This window comes from Hippoglossus stenolepis, chromosome 17, assembly GCF_022539355.2.
Source record: "Hippoglossus stenolepis isolate QCI-W04-F060 chromosome 17, HSTE1.2, whole genome shotgun sequence".
NCBI classification, from domain to species: domain Eukaryota; kingdom Metazoa; phylum Chordata; class Actinopteri; order Pleuronectiformes; family Pleuronectidae; genus Hippoglossus; species Hippoglossus stenolepis.
Genome location: NC_061499.1, coordinates 14,936,387 through 14,959,323, shown reverse-complemented (window position 1 = coordinate 14,959,323; position 22,937 = coordinate 14,936,387). Strand labels below are relative to the sequence as shown.

The 22,937-nt window shown below is 42.5% G+C and overlaps 1 protein-coding gene across 1 annotated transcript in view; it reads left to right on the top strand.

Annotated features, from left to right (window-relative positions):
- Window positions 1-22,937, top strand: part of csmd2 (CUB and Sushi multiple domains 2) — a 247,752-nt gene that overhangs the window by 112,795 nt on the left and 112,020 nt on the right. The window contains exons 7-13 of the mRNA XM_047344263.1: window positions 3,316-3,428; window positions 5,274-5,351; window positions 8,743-8,830; window positions 9,831-9,955; window positions 15,245-15,366; window positions 17,709-17,812; window positions 21,114-21,226. Coding sequence (XP_047200219.1) covers window positions 3,316-3,428; window positions 5,274-5,351; window positions 8,743-8,830; window positions 9,831-9,955; window positions 15,245-15,366; window positions 17,709-17,812; window positions 21,114-21,226 — 743 coding nt within the window. The remainder of the gene's footprint in view (window positions 1-3,315; window positions 3,429-5,273; window positions 5,352-8,742; window positions 8,831-9,830; window positions 9,956-15,244; window positions 15,367-17,708; window positions 17,813-21,113; window positions 21,227-22,937) is intronic.

Sequence of the window (22,937 nt, the reverse complement as noted above, 5' to 3'; positions counted from 1 at the left end):
TTGATGACACACAATATTGATGATTCAGATGAAAGAGCTGCATTAAAACCAAGCTGGTTTTCAGAAAACCACCATGTGTGGTTTACAGCTCGGCCCCCTCAGTCAAGAGCAGCACCGGCCGCCTCCGTCACCTTGCCCTGCCCGACGTTCTTTTCTTGGACAATCATCAAAAGTCTCAGTCCGAGGAGCTTTGGGGGCCTGGAAATGGAAACTGATTTAGCGCTGCACTCTCAAGACAATTCCACATAAAATCTAATATGGTCAGCGAGAAAAAGAAAGAGAGAGCGAGAGAGAGGGATGGCGAGGTGAAAAGGAACTATAGTAGTCCCACCCTTCAGGAGACCTCCATCAGCCTGCTCAGGAGTTTTTCTGTCGCTCCCCGTGGTCACTTTCACCCTGGAACTTCAATGTCTCAAACAAGAAAAAAAAAAATTGGGATTGGACTTAGAAATGGGAAACGGCAGATGTGACATTGGGTCAAAATGTTATTTATGGTGGTCTTTTCATCCCTCATCCCATATTTATTAATCGTCTAATCCTTAATGGCATATCCATCAGTTCTTGATCCTCGGTCACTGCCACAGTTGTTAGAATCTTAAATCCGTCGTCAGTTTTTTTTGTTGCGTGCTAATGAGAGTTGATTCCAGCTTAAATTGCTCTATGATCTCAAAGGGACATTTACATTTCTCCCTATGTTAAAAAGGGGGAGTAAGTGTACAGAAGAAGAAGTGGTAGATCCAGTAGATTAATGCACCTTGACGTTGGTTGCCACCCGCCGATAAACCAACAAACAAACTTGGATCTGGTGTTTGGGGGCCTTTGTGTGTATCTATGCTGGTTGGCGGGGTCATGTAGCCTACGGCAATTCATTGGCAGGAGATTTGCTAGCAAGGCTATTCAGCTGTCGCAGGTCCCGGCTAAGTACTCAGAGCCGGAGGTGACATGCGCCGGACCCTACACGAGCCCCCTCCCTGCTGTTAAGTGATAAAACATCCCCAGAGACATGCTGACTCACTTTATCACTCTTGTACTCGCCGTTGTAAATCAAGTCCAGTGTCATAAAAAATGACTTAACATTTCCGCTTAATTTACATTATTCCGTGCAGCCTCTGGGCCACACTGAAAGGAAGAGGGAAATAATAATCTGATCAGATAAATACCTTTAATTATGACCAAGTATGAAGAAAGAGCAGCAATACAATGCCAGTGAAGACACGGTGTATATGATTGGATTATAACCAATGGATAGTGTAGCAGTCATTTGGAAGGTGTCCTCAAAATACGCCAAAGGAGCTGTTGGATTTGATACTGTTGCTGTCATTGAGTGTGTGTGTGTCGAACCCTTCCTTAATCTGTTTTTTACACACACACATATTTTCCCTCTCCAAACATTGTATTAAACGGAGCTCGTTCATCTAGTTAGGAAATAGGGTCGACCCCCGTCCGTGCACAAGACCCTGACCTCTACCCTTTTTGAGATGTGAACATTACTGTTTGATTAGTGGAGCTCGCCTCAATGGAAATCATGTCTTAGCCAAGGATTGAGGTCATTGGCTTCGCTGACTTACAAGCGAGCGGATGGAAGCAGCCACGGGAGCCGAGGGAAATGCTCGGGGTTTCATCAGCGACATAATCACTTTTCTACACTCGTCAACATTTTCTTTTTTGCCTCTGCTTGCAGCGAGGCTAAATCACTGACATTTTGAAAGCCATATTTCTTGATCATTTCCTCATTGTCTCTCGTCTCACTTGGAGTTTGTCCGATACGCCGTCGAAAAACTGTTCTCCACTCCCTGATTTTTCCCTGCGTCCATGTTCAGCTCGAATAATACGTTTTGCTACGACATAGTGCAGCTTCCTTTATTACCTCCGCCAAGAAGGTTATGTTTTCACCCCTTTCCGTCCATTTGTCGGTTGTTTTGTTTGTTTGTAAGCGAGATTACGCAAAAAACACACGACTGATTTCCACAAAACTTGGTGGAAGGATGTGGCCTGGATCAGGGGAGATTCAATTAAACTCCACCCATTAAATCCTGGGGCGAATCCAGAATGTTTTTTATTTGCACTTTCTTTAACATTTCCGTTGACTTCCCATGGAATAAGTTGCAGATGTTGACGAAAAATCGTGCATTTTAAGGGGGCTGACATATATAAGTGTGTGCAGTTTAGAGCAGCTCAATTGAATTTAAGGGGACTGTTGGGCCTTGGGGGAGGTATGGACTCTTTTCTCTTTCTTTGCTTCTATTACAGTTTGTGTTTTTTCCTGCAGTATGAATAAGAGCTGGGTGGAGGTGTGCCTTTAGTATATATCCTCACTATAAAGTGAGGCAGATAGGTAGGTTTGGGAGATGAGGTGGACACAGTTGGGGAAATTTAATTTGCTGTTGGGGAAGTGGAATTACCGCTCGCACTCGTTCGAATGTGGCAAGAGGGTATAGGTGCACATACTGGAGTGTGTGTGTGTAGGAGCTTGTGTTAGTGTGTCTCAAGATACGAATGATGTTGGCTTTAACGATTTGAAAAATATAACACAAGAGTCAAATTCAACATTGCTTTTAAATGTCCCTTTTCTGCAAATGCCACCACTGTTCTTTCCCAGTCGCTGTTTTTTTTTTTTTAGTTGTTAGGTCGTTTGGTGAAGAGACATTAAAATTACATTTCCTCTTGATTTAGTAGATCTTAAAGGTGCAGCATCTTAACACCTCCTATGTGATGTCCTCATTCCTTTTGAAATGTTAGTGTAATTATCCTGAACAAACAAGGCAATCACCAGGAAGACTGGGAGGTTCAGCCAGCCTCCACAATATATTGTCTTTCCATTGGACTTGACTTTATGGGAAATCTGACGGATTGCATAATGTGGCGCGGACACAGGTGCAGAGCCTCTTCCTTCTAGTGGCAGATGATAACAGCGAATAGCTAATGACAGAGAAATTTGTGTCTCCATGTTTATTTGCAGATAATTACTGAGCAAAATAGCAGCAAGAAGAAAATGATGTGTGTATCAATTACAGTATTTTTTACACTGGTATATATTAAACACGACACAGTTACATTTAGTGTTTTATTGCTTTTTTACTGGAATCGCTGCCTTGACAACCGAAACTAAATAAATATCTGAGATGACTTTGGAAATGCCTGAAAGAGCCGTCACGTACAAGGGAACTGATCAGTGCTTATATTATGATTACAGCGTATGCTAATTCTTACAGCCGTTTGCAATCTGCTACCTTCGCATTATTACACCTCAAAGCACTCATTTGCGGATATGCTAATAACAAAGGACACTTCTCTCTTCTGTCTCTGTTTCCGCAGGTTCACCGGCCCCAACCTTCCCTCACCCATCATCAGCAGCAAGAACTGGCTCCGGCTGCACTTCACCTCCGACGGCAACCACAAGCTGAGAGGGTTCAGCGCCCAGTACCAAGGTATAACCAGGCTAATCTGATTTCCACCCACATGCAAGAAATAACAAAACCAAGCCCCCGGCGCTGAAATTAGGCACATTTGTATTTTCCAGAGGAAACAGTCTTGCCATTTTGGACTTGAACTTTTCCTCTCATGCTGCCCTCGGGCCAGAATGTGAACTTTGTACAAAATGTTTCTCATGATCTTAGAGGCAGATGGCCTTAGAATTTGTGGACCACGATCTTGCTCCTCGGGGAGGGAAGTGTTAGTGACCCCTTTGCTTTTTATCTTCACTGTCAAGACACAACTGAACAGAGAAAGCACCAATATGTGTTAAATCCAGTAGAGGGAAAATATCTGATGGTTGACTGACATTTTCATCGAGTTTCTGGTGCAAATAAACATTTCTGCGGATAATCAGGTTCTTTCTTGTCCTAAGATTTTGCCGGTTGTGAAACTGTACTGGCAGCGAGTGGAATTATTGAAGTATGTTGGCAGAAGTTGTGATTTCAAGATTGACAGACTCCTTTTTTTCCCCTCTTATGCACACACAACCGTACAAACACAGAGATCAGCTACAGCATAGAAACTGTTTACCGGTTTCTAAGATGTGCGTTTACACACACATGCACAGAAGCCTCTCTCTCTCTCTCTCCAGCACATCCATTACCCCATCCCATTGCTCTCTGAGGGTTCGGGAATCACGGGCGATGTCCATTCAACCTTTAGAATGGATGAGCTGGGAAAAAGGATTAGTTCGTCCACAGAATAAAGGTGATCTCCAAGGATCTCACCTCCAGCCAGCTGCTGGAAATCTCAGAGGCAAAAAAATATAGAGAGCGAGAGATGGGGGGGGGGGGAGGCATGATCAACATGGAAAAGAAAACGCGGTGAGCCCATGGGATTACAGGTTCAGTGTTAGATAAATATGTTTAGAAGATCAGAGAGAAATGGGAGACTAATACTTTAATTAGATTAAACACTGACTCCATCTCTAGTACCATCCCCCCACCAGCCATTCTCATCATGACACCGCCCGTGATTCCACAGCAGCCGCATGATTGAATATCTCCATTGGCTTTGTGTCTTGCTTCTGTGTCCGTTATACATGGCGCAGAGAAAACAGCCCCAATCAAACACTGCACCTATTAGCTTGGTTTGCTCAATACAAACACAATTATATATTTTTTGTCTTCCTTTTTGCCATCACTCTACCAGATCTGAGAAAGATCCTTCATTGTGATCTTTCTTTCAGACCCACAATAAGCACTTTCTCCCCCCCCGACACATGTCTCAGATTAGCTTTGAATTAAAATGCTGCTGAAACTGAGCAAAGGATCAGACACATTTGTGCAAAACAAGTCAAAGTTACATTGTCAGGAAGCGTTGGAGTAATTAAGTAGGGTGAGTGTGCACAAAACCAGCTGACGGTGCTGCTAAAAGTGATGAATAAATATGCATTTAGAGGAGCCGCTTACTTTGCAATGATGACTTAGTATTTTTTATTTTTTCCTGCAATTATCAGGAAACTAATTTAAAGCTCATATCGTTCCTTGCAGACCCTGCCTTAAAAAAAATCCTAATATCAAACAGTAATGTTATTCCCTTTACCCCTCATTACATGATATTCTATGGGAATCGTGCATAACGCCATACAAATATGACCTTTACAGATGGACGTTGCATTCAAATATTGTGTTTTAGTGCGATAATAAGTTGCCGTGAAGCAGGTGTGGGCAGGGAGGTATAGAGCAATATATTGTATATTTCATCTGCTGCAGGTATTTACCACGGCAGAAATGCGTGGGCGTCATAAATTGCGCTCTCTGTCGCTCATGTGTGTCTGTGCTGTTTTCCCTCCGCAGTGAAGAAGATGACTGAGCTGAAGTCGCGAGGTGTAAAGATGCTGCCCAGCAAAGACAACCACCACAAGATATCAGTGTGTAAGTCAGACACTTTAATTGCCGTGTTTTGCAAAGAAAAAGGCCTGAAAATAATTGTTCCACTTTTCCAATACAGAGGCCACTGAGTTATCAGGGGAGAGAACAAGAGAATAACTCAAAAGAAAAAACTTCTTGCAAGTGTGGACTAAAGCACATCTAATTCGGCAGCTCCATCAGGAGCTTCTGCAGATTGACTTATGCCACTAAAAACTCTAAACAATTATAGTGAAGTTGTTAACTACGAAGTCCCCCCCTGTGACATTTGAGGGAAAAGTTGCATGTCCAGTGTACATGGATGGAGCGTGACGGTGTGCATTAGGTATGTTGGTGACTACATGTGCCTGAGATCAGGTGAAGATAAGGATGTGTGTGTGTGTTACCGGGAGCGATTGACTTAACCATCTACACTTAGTCCCCCGTCCCATTTCCTCCCTCTCGGCCCTACCCCTCGATCTGAAGTGCCCTTCGCTAGTCGTGTCCCCGCCGAACGTTGAATAGCGATTTTCCTTAAAACGCTTGTCACAGCAATTCAATTACATTTTTATTAGCTACTGGATTCAACTAAGATATTCCGTTTATTTTGAAAGATTTCATACTTACATTTATGAGCATTTCACCAGCAGCGGTCACCGTGGTGTTTCGCTCCGTCCGTTTGTAAAGCATTCAGGAACTTCTGTCTACCCCTTCGTTTTTTTTTGGGGGTCCTGAATACACTACGGTTGAAGGGGTGTGTTTGAAGGGCTAGATGGCCACTACCCCTACATCACATAGAGAAATGGGTCAACACTACCCTTTCACAGCAACACACAGAACGAAGGGGAAGGACCAAGTGGTAGGGCTAAGGGGTGAATTAGGACAATACTATTATAATTAGATCTTTCTCTTAAGGAGAGTGAGCGCTGCATAACAATGGAGTTCGATAGTAGAAGTTAATCCAAGAGGTTTCTTCAGTTCAGCTTCAGTGCTGTCAGTAAAGAACAGACACGACTCTTGTGGCCGCGAGTAACTGACTTAACAGTGGGGAAAAAATACTTGTACAAGTAATTCAATACACGTTGAATATGCCTGTCGACTCCACAATGTCTGCGTCCTCCTATGAGAGGAGATGCCAGAGTCCTTTTCATCTTCTCACTCTCCCCAACTTCCTTGTTATTTAAAAGTTTTTTGTTTTTTTTTCTTTTTATCCTCCTTCACTCCTTGGCCAGAGAAAAGGGTAAATACTGACTGTAAAAGGTACAAACACAAAGGACGCACTGTCTGTTGCAGATGCTGTTCTAATGGTAAATGGACAGCAGTAATTGCATTGGTGGCTCTCTTCACCGTGGCAGTCTTCCTTGCCCTTGTTCTCTCTCTCTCTCTCTCTCTCTCTCTCTCTCTCTCTCTCTCTCTCCCTCTCCCTCCGCCTGTCTGACTCTGCCGCTCGCTGTTATCCGATCCCGGCGTTATTTGAGCATCTGGGACATTAATAGCTTGACGGCGGCGAGTCACCTGACGAGAGCGGCGTGCAGAGATGGATGTTAGAGGGTTTAAGAACAACCTGTTAGACAAAAAGAGGGGTGCATTAATGGTAATCCTGCCTCAAGGCCATTTTTTAAATCATTTTATCCACCTCCTCCTCCCACTTCATCTTCTGCTTTTAATCCTCGTGTTTCTCAGAGAAAAATCACTCTTTCTTCTTTCCTTTCATTTGCGTCCCTTTAATGCTTTTTTTTTATTTTCTTTAAACCGTCCTCCACTTCACGATCCCCTATGTATAACATTTCCATATTATGTGACTGCCCGTGACCCCTAATGGAAAGACAGGCAAAAAGGTTTTGAGTTCAAAATGATGAAGTTCATTACTTAGATAACTTTTCATACAAACTGTAAAATGCAGTCAAACCTTGAAATCCTATCAAAATGGGGTTATTTGTATTTTCTTAATATCTAAAGCAACATGTACCGTATATTACATTTAAAAAAGGAATTAATGAATGGTAGTACTTTAAAATAATCTACTGACTGCCAGCCAGCCTCCTTGCAGCTGCATTATCACCATGTCACTGCTTTAACCTGCTGCTATGATTAAGTATTGATTGACTGATTATCTTACAATGTTCACATTGCATATATAGGGTTCGCAATCTGTTTTGTTAATATGATAAACCACAGTGTCGTCTGTAGAGATGTGAGTAAACATGACATTGACAGTCAAGAAGTTAACACTGGCCTCCTCCTTCTTTTAATCAACAGTAGCTTCATTCCTCTGCCGTCCTTCCTCTCTTCCCTCTCTTTCGCCCTGACAGCGGCAGCGAGCCTCTGCTTTTGAACCCATTACTCTCTCGCATCAAACTTGGACCGTGGCCAATGAGCAGGTGTCGCATTGATTTGGCCCCCGCGGACCTTTGACCCCTCCCAGTCCGTCAGATGGGCTCCCCCGCTTGCCCGAGTTTATTTGACCCCTCCTGGCACGTTGCCTTCCACTGTTTTGCACCCGGTGACATGATTTAACCGAGCAGCACCAGGACTGTGCCCGGGGATAAAATGTTCTGGATGAGAAATGTTAAGCGGGTCAAGGTGTGTGCTAAACGAGTTGATTTATGCAAGTGCAGTGCAAATATCAAGCACTCGTTTGACAATAAGAAAAGAGTAAGGGAGCTCTTAGCACCGATTCTGCTCATCAGCCTTTGAACCTTGCTTTGTAATGATAAAACGGCATCAGGTGATTATTGGTGACCGGAGGGCAGGAAGTTAACAACAAACACCCTGAGAACAATGAGGGCCCTGACTAATACCTGATGCAAAGCGTTGCAATGCACAAAACAAGTGTCCATGCCAGCACCTTCATAAATGCACCTGCACCCATCTGAGCACCCATTAGTGTCATGGTCGTATTTGATGTGGTCTGGTGCATTGTGGGTGCACTGCGATCTTGAGTTAGTGAAAAGTGATTTGTGAGTGATCTCAGTGGTCACTATTATTTTAGGGACTCATCTTTAAGACAGGAATATGCACCTTACATATAGGAGGTCACACAACGTGCACACACAGATGATCTGCTCAAAGGGAAACGGTTTCCTCTGCAGAGAAGGTTCGAGTGCACACCAACCTGACTTTTAAAGGGAATGTTGGGGTTTGTCGCACCCAAAACACACCAATGATCAATTAAGAGACAAAGTAAAACACAGTTGTACCATGTGCCAGGTGCAACAACCTTTTTTTCCCCCCTTTCGTTAAACAAGCAAATGTGGATTTAGACCATTCTGACCCTGCGTTTTTTTAATTCCCTCTTGCCAGGACTTGCCTGGCAAAATGCCTGGGCATTTTAATATGCATGTCAGTTTTCCCCTAATTCAGCACACTGTTACCCAATCTGTCCTTAAGCCTTTTTTCTCTGTCTTTTTCCCATTAGTGTCGCAGATGGGTGTCGCCCAAGGACACAACATGTGTCCAGACCCGGGGATCCCAGATCGAGGGAAAAGAAAAGGCTCAGACTTCAGGTAAAAGAAAGTGAAGAATGATTTGAGAAGCCTTTAATGTAATGAAGTGCCATCTCTAACTCAATAGATAAAATAATTATAGATTGCTGCATTATGAATAATAGACAATAAGTTATATAACATTTTTTTGAAACCTCACTTGTCTTTGAGGCGTTTACAGTTTTATAACTTGACTATTGTTTATTTCCATGAGCTACGCAGTGTTACTACACAACATAAAGGCATACGGCTTGTGAAAACACATATCAAGGTCATTTCATTCTCTATTTCGTTGCATTCATTTGCCTCAGTCCTTTCTGTTGTATCTCGTGCGAAGGTTCCTCAAATAAGCAACTTCAACCTTCAACACAATGTTTTCTGATTCAGTCATTCAGCTTATGTTAAATGAATAACATCAGTAATTATTAGTAAATTACTGGTTCTTTTTTTTTAAGTACAATTTTAACATGAATTGACTTATTATAACACGCAGGGGTTTTTTTTCCAACACAGGTCTCAGATTAGCAGTCTCAGTATTAATTGGGGGAATTCTACAAATGTGAGTTTTAATGATGTGAGTTTTAATCGGCAGTGAGCTGGGAGGACTCACTGGAAATGTGGCCACACTATTGGGTACTATGACAAAATCAGGAACTGCCCATTATCCACCGTCACGCCCCATAAAGCCACTGCAACCAAACCAGGTAGAGAAACGTGTACACTAAAACAAAGTTGAGCCGCTGCAGTTAATAGGCTGCCTCTGTGGGACGCCGATATTACCGGTGGGATTACAGAGTTTCATTCCGCTCGGAGCAGTGGTCAACTGTAACAGAGACAAATGGGGAACATCCATCTCCCACAATGCAGCACTTTTTGGAAATCACAGCCAGGAAGTCAGCTAATGTGTACTTTATTTTGTATTTTTCTTGTTACATATACATCATCTGTGCTCACAGCTAAGTGCTGTTTTTTTTTTACAGGAAACGTTTGTGGTGCTAATGTTATTATTGTTTCTGTATAGGCGAGGAGCCACGGTGCATTTCTCCTGCGATGAGGGCTACGAACTCCAGGGCTCGAAGAGCATCAGCTGTCTCAGAGTGACGGACAGCTACGTGGGCTGGAGTGACGATCGGCCCATATGCAGAGGTAAGGACTGACCTGTGGGTTGTCCATCCATGCGCATGTGTGTGTGTGTGTGTGTGTGTGTATGTGTGTGTGTGAAATGGAGTTACTCTCAATATGACCTCCATTTATATGTCCACACTCAGAACTGTGATGGTGATGTGTTTGCTTCTTCTATGTTATTTTCCGGTGACTGGCGTGACTTTGACCTTTGGCTAGTGTTCTTTTGCTTCCTGCTGTATAGCCACGGTGGCGCGGCGCTGCCCATCAGTCATGTCTTCCTTCTGACCACTCTGTGACAGGCAGGGAAAGTGGTCAGGCTCCCTGTACGGTGTTCCTGATGTTCATGCTCTCCTCAGTTTCAGTTCTCAGCCTGAAAGTGAAGTGAATTCAAAAGACTGGATTTGTTTTTTTCACTTTTTTGGAAGTATAATTATTTCGATGGTACATCAGACTTTGAAACATATATATTTTTTTCTCTATACAATCTAATTGCACTGTGAAAAATGACATGGCAATTGCAATGTAAATATGAAAAACAATATTGTAATGATAATGGTCTAAAATAATGTGAAAATCCTTATTGGGACATTGTACAATGGTCAGTGTATACTAGTGACCCCCTCCTTCTCACACACACACACACACACACACACACACACACACACACACATAGAGTTTGACTCGGGCTGCAAAACCTAACAGAGTCATTTTTTTTTTTTCAAACCTAACCCATCTCAGATGATTTCCCTGATTTCAAGCATGTTCAGCGTACAACATCAAGTAGACAGCCCAGCCAACGGGACAAAGCCCATCCAGAATATAATAAAAAAAACTTCTGCAAACCCAACCTGACCCATCTGGTCCTGATGTGCTCTTCTATCCACACTCTAACACACACAGACACACAGTGCACACGCCTCCCAGAATCCAAGGGGGGTTGGTTAATTGGATCTTGTATATTGATATAAATCCTATATTCAAAAATATATATATTTTTTTAATGATTTAATGCATTCTAAAAGAAATTAAGGCATCGTTTTCAGGTGGGAATTCTTTTCAGTTTCAATTGAATAGAGCTCTGCACGTCAATACTAATCTTAACACTCTCACTGCAGACAGAAAGACTTGTCAAATTATACAGAACAGATCCATAGGGTTTAAATACACTGCGCTGCACCATCGGGAGTGAGGTATCTTAAAGGAAAGATAACACAAGCCGTACAAAATAACCTCTTTCTAGTCATTCCTCCTTTAAGCAGCTATAATCAGTGTATTTCTAATAACAGTGCTTGAGATGATAGTGTGGGAGCAATGTGCTGAAGTGAAAGAGGTTATTCACAGTGAATGAAGTTGCTCTCCTCAGCTTTACGGAGCTTTGGGCTCACAACCTTTTGCCCAAAGATGCACAAAAAAAAAAAGGTTGGTGGGTGGTGGTTGATTGTTGTTTCATTGATCCAACAGCACTAAATGCTTTGTCATTACTATAGAATGGCCCTGTAATTGTAAAGTGCTGAGTGATAACTCCAAAAGGTTGAAATAATTAGGGTAAACAATTCTGCATGCACCAACATTGACATTAATTAATCAATCACAGCATCAGGAAGTGCACGAGCAGAAGAGCAAATATGAGATTGTATTTGTAGGTTATTAACAGTAAAGTTTGACTTGTACTAACCTGGAACCCTTAGTTTCATTACAGTGATTTTTTATTTGCTTTGACCCTTTTCCTCGGAAAGACCTGTCTCCCATTTTGTACCAGTTTCCCCATTCATGCTTTTGAACACCATCGCCTCCGTGAGATAATACTGTAATCACCTGCAGGGTTTGTGCAATTCAATCACTGTGCAATCGTTTTTCATGTTGTCCAAAATTCAAGAATGACCACTTTTCTCTTAGACTCACTTAAATTAAATTACAGCACTAAGAAGATGTCAGAAGGATTATTTAAATGTGCTTCATCTCAGTTAAGACACTATCAGTCATAACAAAAGAGGATTTTTGACATGAGACACGGTGACGAGGGCCTGGTTCTGGCACATCTGTCTTCTGTTTTTTTCCCGAGTGCAGGCCCCACTATCACCATCAGCTGCTTTTCACTTTCATCTAAAGAAACAGTGAAGATTGACACGACACCTGCAAAAATGTCAGCACAATTTGCCCTTTAAAGATATCACATTCCATCATCGTCATTTAACCTTTGTCACTTTTGTTCTGCCTCAAAATGAAGATCAGACATCGTCCAGGAATAATTGAAGAGATGCGTCCTAAATCAGAATTAGCTATCGTGAACCCTTCAAAATCCTGGGCTATGTGGGCGGTTTTTAAATGCTTTTAAATTGTGCTTTTACGTACCACACTGTGCGTAATTTTTACCTTGCCAATGTTTTGTGACTTTTGTAACTCCAGTCATTCATCTGTGGATTAAGCATGGTGCAGTGGTACATCAGTGGCAATGCATCTACAGCAGATAGTACTCACAGGAATGGTAGGGGGCAATGTAGGCGCAACAAAAGACCTAAAGTGTCGCCATGTTTTTTATTTAAAAAAAATGCAAATTTCGTAGTTTTGTACGAGTTCTGCGGTGCGCCCTCCTAGAGGAAAACTCATAATGATAACATTCTTAGTACGCAGATAGTAGTGCACAGCAAGTATGTGAACAACTACGCTCATGACGCATCTAGTCATCTTCGCATAACAAAAAGAAAAATTAATCAACTAGTCGACTACTGTTTGGGAATAGTTAACAAATACTAAAATGCAGTAGTTGTGCATGTCCGACCAGATAATCAAATACTCCCTTTTACAGAGTATATCAAAATATTGCACCTAAATACACAGCACAAGACACATCATGTGATGTGCTTCGCGATGGTTTGATTTCAGAGGGCGAAACAATGCACTATCATTAGAACTGGAAAAAAAAGACTTAAGCTCTTGCTGCAAAAAAACGATTCTCTTGATATGAAATCCACTGTTTTCCTTTTCGTTCACACTTTCTTGCTGGTGACACTGATTTTGATTGCTGGTTATCTCGCTGCACTTATATGCCTGTCGCTGAACACACAGGCTGGGCCGCGTCGGCCACAATGACGATCCCCATGATTAAAGGGAATAGGAGTGGATGCGATTGCTTCTTTGGGCTTCCTCTGTGCTGTATTATTTTCATTAAGGTCACCCTCACTGTCAGCACAACTCATATTAATTACTTTATTCTCCCCTTAACTTCAGCAAAGTTCTCTGTGCACTTTAATAGGGGTGATTTGGTGGGCGAGGGGGTGTAGCACCGAGCGGGGCTCGAACACCCGAAGGTCCTGTTTTACAGACATAACTCATTAAAATCAGGGTAGCTGGTTCAGGCCCTTTCAAATACTTCAGGTTGTCCCCCCCACATTTGTACACAAGTACACACTAATGCCCCTCAAAGTGCTCATTACGAATTCTGTTTTAATTTGAAGGGGTTTTTGAATAGTTCCGCCATGCAGACACCCTCAGGCATTGATAAGAAAAGTCACATTGTCCTTAAAAGCTTGGTTTCCAAAACGACTCCCCCACTAGTTTCAATGAGAATATTAAAGTGTGATACTTATTACGTATATTAAACATGTTTTTTTCTATCACGATAAGTTTTCCAACTCACAAGTTTCGGATTGTACCCAATCTTATTAACGGTGTGATTTTGTGTACCGTGACCCATTTTAACAATAGCAGAGTCTGATATCCTCTAGTTAGTTTTATTGTCATAATTAATTACTTGCATTTCTTAGCCTGACAATATTCATCGCAGTACATTTGAGACGTGTGTGATTTATGGTTCAACCTGCCTCTTACGCTGATGCTGAAAAGTAAAACATTATAGATAATGGATGGATGGATGGATGATTTATGGTTTTGATTAAATCCCTTTGTAATTCCACCACATTAAATTGGCAAGACGGGTCTTTAAATTGAGCTGTGCAGGTGATTGTGTTTAGATTGCTCTCGGTTTTAAAATATGATAATAGCCACAATGTCATTAGCAACCATTTGCCAGTTTTCAGAAGTGATGCTTGATTGCAGCTTAGTCAGTCACACGTAAAGTTAAACTGGAATGGAACTCAGTAGAGTGCATACATACCTCCACCAATCTGCCCTATCGACGGTGGGGGGAAAATCTTGTGTCCGCCCCTTTTGTCCGGATCTGTCGAAATTGAATTGGTTCTTTTTTTTGTCCCGTGTCCCATCCGTCCTTTTCTGTTCAGTATTGTAATTCTATACCACGTGACTCGTGGTCGACAGTTTCAACAGTTTCTTTTAAAAGCAGACAAAAAGCACACATCTACATATAAAGAAAAGATTTGTATTATGGTGTGGTAAAAGACTATTCAGGGAAAGTCGTTGAATTTGTTGGAAACTTTCACTTGAACTCAAAGATGAACTGATTAGATTTTGGTGCCTTGACGTAATAAGGTCAAGGTCACAATGACCTCATGTTACTGTGTTTCAGTTGTCAAAGATAAGGTTACACTGACCTTCATATGTTCACAGAAACTGAACAGGTCTGCGGAGGCAAAAAACTGCAGTGCGATAATTCTAGTTATTTAAATTATTCCTGAATCAATATTTGTGTCACTTTCCTTTTAAAGAACTATATTATAGTAACATTTTCTCCCTTTTCCCTGAAATGTTTCAATATTATTATATTTGTTTTTATTTTTTTCTAATTTATTTTATTCTCTTTAATTATTTTTCAAATGATATGTTAAGTCATTCCAAATATTGATCGTGTATCTTTGCTTTCTGTCATTAAAGCACATTGAGACTGTATTTGTCAAATGCAATCTGCTGTATTAACTTGACTTGTTTTGTGTAGTCCTGCTGACAAACAAACAAACAATCCAGCCAACCTACAAACCAACGCACGGGGGAAAACATAACCTCCTATGTGGATGTAAGAAATGCATTTTGACTAGTTTCACAGTTGTATTTGGCAGATCGCCTCATTATGATGCTCTTTAGGATGCTCATGTCGCCTGAGTTCTGAGTGTCGAACACCCACGCAGGTCGTTTCTGAACGGAACAAGAAAATGTGAAATATACATAATTCAAGCCAACATATACAATTGCCACTATGAGTAATACGAAACCTTAACAGGTGTGGAGGCTGATGTAGCTGAGGAATGACTCTGCACAAGCTGCAGCCAAACCGCATCATGACTTGTGGATTTAACAGGAAATCCAACGCAGGCTTTGACCCGCAGCTTCATTCTGTGGATTCTAAATGAGGAATGTGTCTTTAAACATTAACCAAACTCTCCGTGTCCTCTCCTGCAGCACCAATGTGTGGAGGTCAGCTGAGAGGACCCGGCGGTGTCATCACGTCACCCAACTACCCGGTCCAGTACGACAACAACGCCAACTGCACGTGGGTCATCGCAGCCGCAGACGCATCTAAGGTAAAAGTTGATTTTAAGCAACAGTGCAGCTATTTGGTTGAGCAACTGATCACATAATCCAGCGCTGTCTTTAAAGCTGCTTTCAGACATGCACTGAAGGTCGGGTTATCTCCGGACATTCTCTGGAGGGGCGCGTCTGTGCGGAGAATCTCCTGCTGTGTCGTTCACGTGTGGAAGGCAAACTCCAGAGAATGTCCAGACCGATTTGTTTGGACAATCTCCGGAGTAGGTTGATTGAAAAGAGCTTAAGAGATGTGTTGAACTGCAAAAAGCAGTAAAGCGGTTGACTCGTTTCATGCATATTACTACAGGAACGTTCAGGGGTCTGTTAAAACCACCATGTGGCGAAAGCTCACTTGTGGACAAATGTGAGCGATAAGGCAAATGAAAGAAAGGGAAACCCTGGACCTGAGCCGACAGGAGACAAAAGAGAGCTGTTAGAGGGAAAGGAGAGAAGAGTACAAACGGCGAGAAGACTAATGGAGAGGTTTGGAGTACATGCTCAGAGGATATCATGAAATGTGTCATCGTTGCTCTGTTCAGGCCATTGACTTTGAAGTTGTTTTCAAGGCCACCCAGCTGCTATTTCCTGCCAAAAGATCCTTCTGTGAAGTCAAACAAAATGGTTGTACAAATCTGCTCGCTCATTGCAGGAGTGACGGAGGGGCCGTGTGAGGTTAGAGGCAGCGCGATAACGGCGCATCCCCCCACCCAACCCCACCTTTGTTGCGCACACACACACACACACACACACACACACACACACACACACACACACACACACACACACACACACACACACACACACACACACACACACCCTTGGGTATACCCGGCAGGCATCCTGTCTCTCGCCCCGTGTCTGGTCCAGATGAAGATGGAGCGAGGCTGTTCTTTCTGTTTAGAGACGTAATGGGCTTCTATTCCTGCCCGTCCGACCCGGCCCGAGGAGACGCCGGGTCGGGGCGGGAGACTGAGGCGGAACCGCACACGGGGAGGTGGGCGGGAGTGTGACACAGCTCTTCTAGACCTAAATCCCACCTCGTGACATCATGACTAATGTGGGTTCTTGCTGCTTCATAACGTCCCGATGGCAGCGGGTGCAGCCATTTTTAGTTTTCATTGACGTTACCCGTCAGCTTCAGGGACACTTGGGGTCTCTTGTTCCCAAACGACCAATATATCACAGACACTTTTAGAGGTTGCAAACAATATAAAGTGTGTATATATATATATATATATATATATGTGTGTATGTATGTAATTGCTTTCCTTTGTGCCTCACCTGTTGAATAGCGGATGTGAGATGAGTTCGGGGTATGAAACTCTATTTATCGAGTGATCGGACCCATTTTTCCCGCACACCATCCATCTCTCCTCTCCACCTTGGCAATTTTCATTAGGCACCGGGTTTAACATAGGACAGAATGCAATTTGCATTTATATAAGCTTTTTCATTAGGCCTTGCTCTCTCAGCCCTCTGAAAACATTAGGTATTTGGCGGAAATCAGTGGCAGCTAATTTAAAAATCGGAGACAAAGCAAGTCCTGCCTTTGCTTTTGCTTTTAAAAATGTTTTATATATATATTTTAGTCTGCCGTATTACTCCGCACCTTTGTCTTTATCTATCAACATTATGTGCTATCATAATGAAATCTTATTTATTTGTCTGTCTTTATTGGACTCACCCCTTGCTTCCTTCAGCGAGGGCACATTTATTATTTTTTCTTAGCTCGTTTCACCTTCTCTCCCACACTCATAAAAAATGAAATGAATATGTGTCTTTTTTTTCCTCGCGAAACTTAAAATCCAATATGTAAATCTTTAAAAAAACTTTCCTTTGACCTTTTACGATGCATATATTCACCTTGCGGACAACCCGAAGTCCCCTGCCACATCTCTGCGATGTGCTTAAAAGTCGTCGTACGTCTGGCTAAATTGGCCACAAACGTGTCTGCAACCTGCTGATTTGATGAGCAAAGAGTAGGGGTCACGCAGAGCGTCTGGCAGGCAATCAGATATCGGATTATCGGGAGAGAGTTTATAATCGCCAGACTGGAAGTCAGATGTTGCAAAGTAAACACACCGGAAAGGCGTTGGATTCTGATTGGAGTCATATTTAATGAAGATTCGTGAGTATTTGCAAGAAGGGAAATTTACGAAAAGCAAAGCACGGATGTGTTGGATACCATATGCACAGCGTGTAATGAGCATAGACAAATACTCAGAGGAGATTGAGAGATGACAGACTCATGGACAGAGGGATGGCAAGTCACAGATGGGAGGGGTTTGAAATGTCTGCCACTTATGGTTGTCTTGGCGATGTCCCCGCTGTTGTCCAGGTGATCAAGCTGACATTTGAAGATTTTGACCTGGAGCGGGGCTACGACACCCTGACGGTGGGAGACGGCGAGGTGATCGGAGACCAGAAGACCATCTTCCACGTGTGAGTGACTCCTTCGACCTCCACCTCTTCGCCCCTTAATCTCCCGTCTGTTCTCTAACTTCCTCTGGCTTTTTACTCCGCACCACCTTCTCCAGCAGCGCTTCTCATTTTTTTGCGACTCGTGTCCCATGTAATCGTATTCTGTCTCTTTCTTTCTCTTTCCTCCTCACCTTTCTTCTTTCTTGGCACACATCCCTCTGCTCCTCCCTCCTCCTCCACTTTCCCTGCAACCCAGCAGCACCCCTCGCTCCCCGCTTTACCCTCCAGCCCTTTTCCCTCTGTTGTACTCTTTCTCTTTCATTTCATCACCACCTGATGCAGTGGTGCATGAAAAATAGATGCCGCAATTGTCAATCATCACTCTCTTCGATGTTAAAAACAAGATCACAGCCATGTGGCGCAACATTGCAAACTGCATATTGATGCACCCTAATGGAGTTTGCAATAGCAGATGCTCCTTAACAATTCACAGGATGTTGTTATTAATTGTGCTGGAATTTACCACGTTAATAAAGTTTTTATAGATCTATTTTTATGCGCGGCTGCCTCTCCCGGATGGAAGTGGAGGAGGTGGGGAGATAAATTAGGGAAAGGTTTGTGGAGGAGGGGCTCGGTGATGTGTGAAGCTTTTTCTCACTTTAATATTTTCCCTCCACGCACAAACTGAAAATGACCTAATCTATTCAATTAAGGAGTACCTCTGCCGTTATGGACTTCTTTATGACGGGCAAAAAGAGCGAGCGACTCTGCCATTGGACGTGCCTCTCGCGCACAAACAAACCACAGCAGTTTCGAGCCGGAGAATATACTGCAGCTATCAGCGCAGTTTAACTCGGGACTATATTTTTGTGAATCAGCGGTGCAGGCAAGCGTGCGCGGAGTGAAGGGAATTATTTCTTTTGTAACTTTACGGTCAGAGGCGCGTAACCCCCCCCGCAGCAGCACAGTCATAAATGTGCTGGTTAATAGGCAGTGAGTCACAACCAATCAAGTGCCCTCTTTTCCCCTCACTTGAGAGACCCTTTTCAGTGACAGTCTGATAATGGAAAAGGACAATTTGGTGTGAATCTTCCACAAACGTTTTTTTTTTTTTTATTTCCATCAGGAAAATGATGTCCTCGTGCGGGAGGGACATAATTGTAATAAGGAAGAAGATTACCTTAAAGAGGCCGATGTGCATTATAACAATTATCTTGCAGATAAAATATGACACAGTGTCCAGTGTGATTCAGTTCCTTGTTTATAATGAAATAGCTCAGAGAAAGAAAATGTGATGTGATGTTAAGTGAATATAATTGTGTTGGTTAGTCAGGTGATCATCCTCTTGTATGGTCAGGTTTCATCTGAAAAGCATTTAATAAAGGAATGTATAAGTCAAAGGGGAATGCAAACTCTACCCTTGTGCTTCCACGAACAAGGAAACAATTTAGTCTTTCCTCCCACACGTGCAGAGACGAGTTGACAGAAACAGATTTAACAAAACACCGACCCGACTTGTCCAACACTACGTCCTTGCTACTCCCATGTACGGCCACTGGAAGTAGAACCCTTAATCACTTACTCTGCAGCTATGCACTTAGTAATTAGAGTTGGGTGGAATTACTATTCAGATAGGATTAAATTACGTCTGCGGCATTGACTGATCCTGCCCTCTTTTCCCACTTTCCTGGCACCAACAATTTAGCATTAGAGGGTTTTCACAGGCTGCAAGTGCCTGCAACAGTTTTAAAGCACTTATCTTTGATGGGGGAAGTCAGATAGTTGAATATTTACAGTAGCTACAGAAAATACTCAGACTTCTTCCTCTCCTGCATCTTGTATTGTGCTGTAGATTGAATTGCTGATGGATAAATAGTCGTACCTCCTTGTCAACCACAATGACAATTAGGGGATGTCACAAGAACCGATACTTCGGTACCAAGCTGATGACAAAATTCTGAAAACGTCACTCTTTTTTTCATAGTACCGGAGACAATACGGACGGCCACTGCTGCTTAAGGATTAGTGCAGACACATGTTACATGTCCAGTGTCCCTGTCCTGTGCTGTATCACCCCGCCACTTGTCCACACTCCCCTCTGACCTGAGCTCACTTTACATGTTAGCAGTAAACACCAACACTAATCAGAAGTTATTCGGCCACGTACACTACTGACGTTTAATTTGTGTTTGTTTGATTCGCACTACAGTTTGAGACACGTATTCAAACACTTTGAAAGCAAAAGTCCAAGAGTGACAGACATGCCCTCGATACTAAAATGTTTAAATATTGTTAAAACATAGCCACATAGCCAGTCTTGTTTTTTTTATGTTCATATTTTTTTTTTAATAAAGGAGTACATGGGATTTATCGTACTATCAACTACAAAATATTTGGTATCATGACAGTCCTAGTCACAACACACTGACAAAATTTTAGCAAATGTATCAATCAATCAATCAAATTGTGATTTGTAAAGCCCCTATTCAAAAATCATGATTCGCATCTATAGGGATTAACAAGGTGGCACATCTTCTGCCCTTAACCCTCAACTAGACTGAGGAAAAAAAAACAATGTAACAGGGGGAAAAAATGTGGAAACCTTCGAGAGAGTTGCCATGTTCTAAACTGAATTATTTTACTTGAGTATTCAGAACCATATTTCAGTATTTTCTAGAAGCCCACTTGGCAGAAGTTAGCTTTTAGTCTACTCGGGTAAAGTTGTTACCATCTTTGAAAACCTGGATTTGGAAAGTTTATCCCAGTTTCCCAGGCACAGCCTCTCAGGCTTCTTCGGAATGATGGGAAGCTTCTACGGACTTCAGGTCTCCACAGACGTTCAGTGGGGTTTAAGTCTGGACTCTGGCTCGGCCACAGTTGAACCAAAGTAGAGATCTCTCAAGCATAATTTAAGCAAAGAGGATGCACCTGACGGGACTGACTTTCTTTTTTTTTTGTAAATTATGGGTTATTGAATTTAGATTGATGGGCAAGTATGGCAGTTTTATCTATTTAAAATTAAATCCACAACACATTAACGTGTTAAAAAGTTCACTGGTGTCACTCTAACATCAGGTTTTATTTTAAGTTTTTTTTAATGATGGAGTAGAAACGTGACCTTGGGCTCAAAAGCAGTGACTCTAGATCTCAGCAGTAAGTGCAAACCGTGCTTATATTATAATAACTATAATATTATAATAATTATTATAAAACACAACTTATCCTGGTTTCACAGTTGACACACTTAAATGTAGCTCAAACATCCGGTATTTCCATGTCCACCATTAAAGGGATTTGTTGTCCTCTTGTCTCTTTTTTAAAGCCTGTCTGGTACCACCACTCCAGACCTCGTGGTCAGCACCAGTCACCAGATGTGGCTCAACTTCAAAACAGACGACACCAGCGGCTCCCTCGGCTTCAAGGTCTCCTTCGAAGGTAAGGAGCCTTCACACATCCTGGCTGGCCCCGCTTGCTGCACGAAAAAACTTGGCTTGTCTGAGGTTCCCCTGTCTCAACTGACTCTCAAATAGCTTTAAAAGAGGTAAAGTTATATAAAAGTGGCAGCCTTGTGACGTTACTGTCTTTGGAACTTTTTTCCAGACGACCCTGAGGTGCTTCATCATTTCAAAGTTTCACAGAAACAGTCAGTTAGGAAACAATAATATTGTCTCGCCGCTTCGTAGACGACCTCGAGTGGAATTAAATGTCTTTTCTGGGTCATGTACCCCTCCGCCTTGCGACTCCCTGACATCATGAGCTCCGACACATTTTGCTTCAGGTGACTGTAACATTGTTGCCCTTCCCTGCATTCTGATCATCCTCAGCTTGCTTTCAAAAACACGAGGATTAGAGATGCTGCGTCTGTCTAGTAAACGACTTAAAGGACCTTAGAAGTGTCATAGAAAAATAGGCAAGGTGCTTTAAAGCCCCGCTACCTGACGTGTGCCACCTGGCAGCTAGATTACAGAGCTGTTCAATAAAACATAGGAATAGAGATCCCTCTTTGACAATGCAAACACAAAGGAGCTCTGCAGGTGAGCTGTTTTTTTCATTCTGACCGGCTCCGAGCAACGATTGTCGGTAAATGAAACCCCAAATTGACAGTTCAATACTAACTATGCACAAATTGCGGCAGTTACTTCATGGAATAAACTGTTCAGAAACAGTCAATCAGCTGTCACCGCAGATCACTGCAGATTGATGACACATTTGCCCCGTTGCTTAATCTGAGAGTGTGTGTGTGTGTCTACACTTCAACAAATGTGAATTCATTTGTGTATATGTTGGCATGCACGTGTGAAAATGAGTCTGCGAATCGGTGTGTGCGCGTGTGTTCTCTTGTCTCTGTGTGTGTTTGTGAGGTTTGATCTCCGAAGCACAGCGCGTCTTCTCACTTGCCCACAGATGCTTGTTTTTCATCAGTAAAAATAACAGAGAAAGTGGAGCAGCGTGCTGCAACGAAGTGTAATTAAAACAATGAGTTCTACTTAATGAAGGGGAAGAGGCGCTTTGAACCACTTCACCTCCCAGATTGGAGCAACCCGAAATCTAATTTGCATTCTCAATTACTTGTATTTTAAGGCTGATCATCAAGTGTAATTGCAAACGTCGTCATGCCAGGACACACACACACACACACACACACACACACACACACACACACACACACACACACACACACACACACACACACACACACACACACACACACACACACACACACTTCCTCTTTACCCATCAGCATCTTTGCACATGCTCTGCAGTGGCCTCAATCTTTCAGATGAATTTCCAATGCTTGCAAAGAAAATCATGTGCAGGGCTAAAGCACCACTGTAGGGCTTTTTACCAACACTGTCAGTGTGTGTAATGCGAAAACAATTAGATGTACAGGATGCACCATGTATGAATGCATGCACCAGCAGGAGTGGCGCTAACATGGAGGACACAAAGGTCATAGGGGAGGGTTTCGTTTGGAGTTTTCTGATGCCGGTGTTTAATCCGTACTTTAACAAAAAGCACAAAAAACGAAGGTTGACTATAAGAATAGATTTTTATTGCAAAGACACATTGGAAGTTGAGATTGAACATGTGAAGTGTGAAAACTCCTAAATACACAGATATCAATAAATTGACATCGCACACATAA